Raw genomic sequence first — 7,663 nt, forward strand, 5'->3', positions numbered from 1 at the left:
AAGAAGTACGTGCTTTGGTTACATACATTATTGTGATAATAGATCAAGGATGAGCATTAATGATGTCTTTGGCTGTTGGATCACCCAGGACTGGGGTTTTTTTGTACCATACTTAATAGGGAGCATTTCCCTGATTGTTTTAGCAGTTGGAAGTATTGCACCGGGGTAAGAGTTTCTGTTTAACACACAGACTAGATGCTATTGTAGGTTACATAGCTGTTGGTAAATCTGCAATGTTATCTTAAGTGTACACATTCCGTGCTGATTTGTGAATTCTGCAGTCTGCTGCAGGTAGCCATTGTGAAATTTTCTTCACTTTTTGAAGACTATCAGGAGCGGGTTCTCAGGCATGAGGCAGCGCATTTTCTTGGCATGTGACATCTCTCTCTCTCTCTCTCTCTCTCTCTCTCTCTCTCTCTCTCTCCATTTTGTATTTCTCAACAGATTATCAGCAGTTTTCTAGTACAATTGTGGTTCCAAAGGAGCTTATAGTGCCAACTGAAATCCTTTGGGATACACTCTTTTTTCATATCACAGCATTTCCGGTTTGTACTCAGGGGGGTTTTTCAATAAGAACTGTTCATTAAACAAATGAAGATTGAACTTATTATCTGTGCCTTCGATTTTCAGTTCCTTCTCTGTCCCCCGGTTGAGTTGGGAAGATTCAAACCCTAAAGGCAGAAAACTGCCAGCTGCTTTTTGTAGTCCTACTATATTGTAATGGATGAGGCTCCAACCATAACAAAATTAAACAGTCCATAAAATGCTTCTGTACGCCAAGGGAGATCTTATATGGGATCGGTTGCATTCTTCCTTAAATTCATGCATCATGAGTACAATTACAGGTCTTATGCACCCTATGGTTGAGCTACAAAAGTTTGTAGTTCTGTATGCATACAAGTGCATTTCTCAGACATTGAAGCAGGAGTGGTCCTTAATGTTTGAGAAATATGATACGCATTATGTCACAATATGGTGCATAATATTTTCTGCTGGTTATATAGTTGGTGACATGTTGGCTATAGATTGAAGTTCGTGCATTTTTCTGGAAAACATAAAATGGTCTCTGGTGATGTCTCAAATAATATAATTGAATTTTGGGTCTTTCAGTTGCATATCTTCTTGGTGTGCCTATCGTGGATTATTCTTTAGACACTGGGAAGGAACATGTTAATCTCGTTGATGAAAAAATGCAGAAACGCATCTATGAAGGGAAAATTGATGCAAAGGATTTGGACAAGTATGGTGACCTTCCAAGTTTCTTTTCATTTTTCTACAGTACATTGACAACTCACACCTTCTTGGTACATATCACGTGCTTTTGTAGATTAGCAGTTGTTGCTATGGCTGGCTTGGCAGCTGAGGGTTTGAAGTATGATAAAGTTACAGGTCAATCAGCAGATTTATTCTCATTGCAGGTATTGGTGGTATCATTCTACAGCTATTAGAGCTTGTTGCTGATTTGAGTTGTTGATATCATGATTGGACCCTTATTTTTCTCTCAGAGGTTAATCAACAGAAGCAAGCCTCAATTGAGCAGTGATCAGCAGCAGAATCTCACAAGATGGGCTGTAAGTCTTTACTTAAAGCACAAATTACTGCATCAATTCGTCTTTGCAGAGCAGGCATTTCAAAACTTCACCTTTACTGCTATATGTGTTTGTGTATTTATAGGCTAAATTGGCCCTGGCCAGTTGAAATAGATATGTTCCCATAGCTTCATTCAATGCTTAGATTGTGATTCTCCTGGTATACTCAATCCCTTCAGCCAAGAAGCTTGTGTCTCCCTTCTCGTGAGAGGATGAAATTCAAGCAGCTTAAGCGAGGGCTATTTGCCTTTTCCTATAAGAATCCTGTTTTGGACCTCTATGCTTGCCATTTGAGGCATACTAGTGATAGGGAAGGCCCTTGGATTGCTCCAAGAGGACATTCTATGCTTTGAATAGAATTTATGGTTAATGATTCCTGTATATGTACTAAATACACAGGTCCTCCGTCTGTTGAGTCTCAGATTACATAAAGCATAAGAACCTTGTATTGTTGTACTGTTTTCAGCTAAGGAAGGACATGTTTGGTGTGTAAGAACAAGCTTTTCGTAACTTTCTCATTGATTCTGAATGTTGATGATGTAATTGCCCATGAATGTACCATTCAGGTGCTGTTTGCAGCTTCACTTCTCAAGACAAACAGCGAGGTCCATGATGCCCTGATGAAAGCCATGTCAAAGAAAGCATCCATGTTGGAGTGCATACAGGCAATTGAGGGGATCTAAACTCAGGATTATCAACGCAGAGCTCCAAATATGATAACTCCAAAGGACGGAGATTGTACAATAATGAGGTCCATTCTTTTCATTTTGGTGGGTGACAATGAATGAGACGGGATTCTTAAGTGTTTACTTCCCACACAATTCAATGAAACCGTGTATGATGTTCTAGAAACTTCCAGCTTAGGTCCTGTGTACGATTCCTTGTTCATGACTTGAAATATTTCATCAGGTCTTTGATTTATTTTTAACACAAACATGATGATGGTTAAAAAGAAATCCGCAGATCCAGCCCAAATAAATTTGTATGTATCCTACACTAGTGTGATTATTTTACCGATTGGGCAAACCAGTATGATACAGGAATTCCTGATTGTTACAAGAATACATGTATTAAAACATTACGTATGTGCAAAATCATTATTGATGTACAAAATCAACTTATGCATTATAAGATTAATCTTATTTAGTTGGTTAGATTGCCAATCTTCAATAATAATAATTTCTTTGTTTATATATTCAATATAAATGATATTGCTCTTTGCTCTAGTGACTATAAAAGAACAGAATAATAAATTTAAGATAATTTCTTCTTTGAAATCAAAATAAGCTTTTGGTTTATGAAAGCTTTGCTATTTTTCAAATGCCTTATTTTGGAAAGACTTTGCTATTCTTCTTCGAATAAGTGAAGAGAGATCACACATGAACTTGGTGGAGAAGGTAAAGGATAATTTAGAGAGAGAGAGAGAGAGAGAGAGAGAGAGAGAGAGAGAGAGATCTTCAAGCATAGTGTGCATGAACACCAGCAAGAGAGTGAGATAAGGGCCATCTTCATGGCTGCATTCTTCACATCCTAGCTAACCAAAAGAAGAAGATGTTGGCAACCATACACCTTAGCACCCACACAAGTTTGAGGCCTTGTCTCTCTTGCCTATGAGACCAATCGTAGGCAATGGAAAAGAGGATTTGGATAGTATGAGGTTTGCAAACATCATTCATGGCTTCAATATGAGAGCTAGGAAGAAGCTCCAGACTTTGGCTAAGCATCCTTTGAATGCTATCCAAGAGCATAGCCCTTCCACTTTGACATGCTAGCAATTTGTCATAGTGGATCTAAGTAACCATGGAAACTTAGTTGCATTGTAATATTTGAGGTTTTCCAAGTCTCTTGGGGATTGGCGTGGAAGTAACCTAAAACAGATTGACCCTTTTAGTGAGCAAATGACTTGGATTTTTGATACAAAGAGCATCTATGGCATTCTTAGATTCTTTAGCGAAGGATCGACATTAGCATTGTGCGAGGAGAGAATAATGATTGTTTGTACTTGAGAATTATTTCTCATTTAGAGGATTTGGCCAAGATAAGAAATATATTGAAGGGAGGTGAGCCTTGAAGTGGAAGCACGAGCGGGAGTAAGAGCTATGGTGAAAGAAGCAAAAGCAAGAGAGAGAGAACTTCAATGATCACATTGTGTGATCGCCCTTATTTTTATTCAAATGCCATTGAAAGAATGAAGTGATAGTGATGGGCGCCTGTCACTTGTGTGCAAGTGCGGGTATTGTCAGTGTAGTAATACATGGGCGGTTAGGTAGAGGTGTATTTATCCCTAACAACCTTTCACTTAAAGGTGAATTTGCCTTAGTGAGTAGGGAAAAAACTAAAAAGTACAAGTGTACACATGTACAACAGGATAAGGAAAGATGTCATCTCATCCTGAGTCCATCTTCTTCTTAAGGAAGGCAAAACACTTCATTGAGAGACCTTTTGTGAGCAAGTTTGTAGGATTTTGGTCAATCGAGATCTTGATAAGATCAACAGTCTTGTCCTCAACGACCTCACGAATGAAATGATATCTCACGTTAATGTATTTCGTCTTCGCATGAAAGATCGGGGATTCTTAGCTAACTGAATAGTAGTTATAGAATTCGAATGCAGCGTAGGGATACTACTTGTCATACGAAGGTCAACAACCAAACGGCCTAACCGGATAGCCTCTTTACAAGCCTCAATGGCTATAACATACTTGGACTCTGTAGTGGAGAGGGTTGTGCATTTCTGCATCTTGGACATTCATGAAACACCACCTCCAGTAAAAGTGAACACATAGTTAGAAGTGGACTTCCTACTATCTGCATGTTCTACACAGTCAAAGTCAGTGTATCCCATGACTTCTGTATCCTAGCTGCCATAACAAATGCACGTATCAGTAGTGTCTTTCAAGTACCTCATGATACATTTTACAGCATTCCAATGCCTCTTACTAGGTGTAGCCATATAACGTGTCACAACACCATCTGCAAAAGCAATATCTAGATGGGTAGCTATTATGGCATACATAAGACTATCCACTGTGGATGCATAGGGAATCTTGGCTATCTCAATCTTTTGCTCATTTGTTTCCGGACAATTGGCTTGTGAAACCTTCACATGAGAAGGCAATGGACAGCCAATAGGCTTCACATCTTGTATATAGAAGGGCTCAAGGATTGTATGGATATACTCCTGTGACAAAGAGTAGTCATTGAGAATTGTCACGCGTAACGTGCATACCAAGTATATGAGAGGCATGTCCTAGATCTTTTATCTCAAAGCTCTTTTTGAGCTGAGCCTTAAGAGCATCTAGCTCATCATGAGCTTTCCTTGCCAAAAGCATGTCATCCGTATAGGGTACAAAAATGAATAATGAACCATCACAGGCTTTCTTCATGTACAAGCATAGATCCATAGCATTATGACTGTAGCCATGTGATTGTATAAAAGCATCGAACTTGTACCATTTCCTAGGTGCTTGCTTTAGACCATATAGACTCTTCCTCAATTTGCACACTAGGTGTTCCTTACTAAGCTTTGCAAAACCTTGAGGTTGCTCCATGTAGATCTCATCATGTAAGTCCCCATGTGAGAAAGCCGTCTTAACATCCAATTGATAAAGATCCAAGTCAAGTTGGGCAAAAAAAGCCAAGACTAAGCGCAGGGTAGTTATCTTGACCATAGGAGAAAAGACTTCATCAAAGTCAACACTATGTTCTTGCTTAAAACCCTTAGCAACCAATCTGACCTTATATGCTAGCTTGGGGTGGTTAGGGGTACTTTTCAACTTGTATACCCACTTGCAAGGCAAAGCCTTCTTACCACTAGATAAGGAAATCATGTTCCACGTATGATTCTTATGCGATGAGTCAATCTCAGACTGCATAGTCCTTTTCCAAGAGTGATAGTCACCCTTGCATATAGCCTCATCATAGGTGAGAGGCTCTCCTACATTTGTAACCAAGACATAATCCATAGAGGGCGTATAACACTTAGGAGGTTGTCTATCTGTTGTAGAACGCCTCAAGGCAGACTGTACTGCCTATCCAACATCCTGTCGAACATCATGGCCATGAGCATTGGCTACTAGTGTAGACTGTCTAGCTGGTTGCATGGGAGCAAGGGACTCCTCCTGAAAGACAACCGTACGTATCTCAAATCATTTTCTCAGGCTGCCTATGTATCTTCTCTTCATGGAAGACTACATGGCTGTGGATGACTTTCCGCGCCTTCGGATCCCAAAGACGTGGACCCATCTCACCTACATCTCCATAGCCAAGGAAAATACATTTCATACTTTTTGGATCCAACTTATTACATTGGTCCTTGGGCACATGGCAGAAGGCCTCATATCCAAAGACATGCAAATGAGTATATGAGGGAGGCTTTTTTGTCCATACCTTCTCTGTAACCTGAAAGTCGAAACCACTGCAAGGTGACCTATTAATGAGATGCACGGCAGTAGAGTCTGTCTCAACCCAAACATATTTTGGTAAGCTTGCTTGGCTAAGCATACTATGGACCCTTCCCTAGATAGTCCTATTCATGTGCGCAGTCATATCATTCTAGGGAGGGGTGTAAGGGGCGGTCAACAGACGCTTAATACCTTTCTCGTCACAAAATTGCTCAAAGACACGTGAGACGTACTCACCCCCATCATCTGTCCTTAGGCATTTTAGCTTATGCCCAAACCGATTCTCTACTAGAGCAAGCCAATGTTGAAAGATGGCCAAGACATCAAATTTTTGCTTTATGGGATAAGCCCAAACCTTACGTGAATAATCGTCAATAAATGTGACAAAGTACTTCCCACCCCCTAATGACTGATAGGGCATGGGTCCACATACAATTGAACGCACAAGAGCCAAAGGCTCACCTATGCATGGAATACTATACTTTTTATGTGAATTTCTAGTCTGCTTGCCACATAAACAATGATCACATGACTCAAAATATAAGTAGTCAAAAGGCAGAAGATATTGCAAAACACTAAGCATTTTCATTCCCTTAAGTGACATATACCCAATACAAGCATGCCGGAGAGATACATATGGGATAGAATCCAATGACAAAACATGGTCAATAGTACCAAATACAACCAAGGGCTAGATGCTAATAGACTTGGCACCTTTTGCAAGGACAGGCTTGCCATGAGTTATCTTCCATATTGAATTACCAAAGCGTATATGATAACCTACATCATCAAGCTGCCCAACAGACATAAGGCTTTTAGTTAGCACGGGTACATGACATACATTATGCATAACAAAAGTGCTATCGGAGGGAAATTGTAGAGTGATATTACCAATGCCAACAATAGTAAGAGACTCATCATCACCTAGACGCACATAACTAGATACATTGTGATAGATATGAAACCACTCACACTGGAGGGGGTCATATGAAAAGAGGCATCCGAATCCAAGAGCAAACACTATGCATGCATAAACTAACTCTCAGTCAGTTGAGAGGCATCACATGAAGAGGCTACTAATATGTAGTCACCATTGTACTCCTTAGACTGCATGACATTTATCTCCTTAATCTTTACGCCAGACTTTGCGGGTATAATACTGCGATCATTGTACTTCTCTTGCACTTTCTCTTTCCCCTTTTCTTTGCGCTTGTTATTATGCATCCTATGGCACTGCGGCTATATATGTCTTGCTTTCCCACAATAATGGCATGTAAGATTAGACTTACGTCCACGGGACTTGCTACGTCCACATGACTTAGATCGGGACTTTTAAGAGTCATTCCCATGACAATCATTATCTTTCTTGCCACTTTTGCTACCTTTAATAGATAAAGCATGTGAACTGCGGAAAGCATCATTGTTTTTCTTGTTAATTTCTTTAGCCAAAAGAGCATTCTCTACATCTTTCAATTTTACCCATCAAGTTTGTTGGAACAGATCGCAATGCGAAATACATCCCAAGACTCAAGTAAAGTTCCAAGTAGAAACAAAGGATGTAGATTATCTTAAAACGCAATACCTTGTTGAAGCAAATTCTTCACGATAGAATGAAACTGGCTAAAGTGAGTAGACAATCGGATCCCCTCCTTCATGCGAAGATCCATCAATT

At 39.8% G+C, this 7,663-nt stretch overlaps 1 protein-coding gene across 2 annotated transcripts in view; it reads left to right on the plus strand.

The window, feature by feature from the left end:
- The window catches only part of LOC148040585 (uncharacterized), a 43,619-nt gene extending 40,949 nt beyond the window's left edge, over positions 1–2,670 (plus strand). Inside the window, exons 5-10 of one of the 2 annotated variants that reach the window (XM_087701085.1) lie at positions 89–165; positions 282–370; positions 1,111–1,240; positions 1,328–1,418; positions 1,506–1,571; positions 2,156–2,670. In XM_087701085.1, coding sequence (XP_087557211.1) covers positions 89–165; positions 282–370; positions 1,111–1,240; positions 1,328–1,418; positions 1,506–1,571; positions 2,156–2,272 — 570 coding nt within the window. In that variant the 3' untranslated portion in view covers positions 2,273–2,670. Of the gene's footprint in view, positions 1–88; positions 166–281; positions 371–1,110; positions 1,305–1,327; positions 1,464–1,505; positions 1,572–2,155 lie in introns of those variants that run through there. The other variant, XM_087701087.1, reaches the window with a different exon arrangement.
- Positions 2,671–7,663: the final 4,993 nt, after the last annotated feature.

The sequence above is a fragment of the Lygodium microphyllum genome, chromosome 2 (assembly GCF_053477565.2).
Source record: "Lygodium microphyllum isolate KBCC chromosome 2, Lygodium_microphyllum_v1.1.10, whole genome shotgun sequence".
In the NCBI taxonomy this organism is placed as follows: domain Eukaryota; kingdom Viridiplantae; phylum Streptophyta; class Polypodiopsida; order Schizaeales; family Lygodiaceae; genus Lygodium; species Lygodium microphyllum.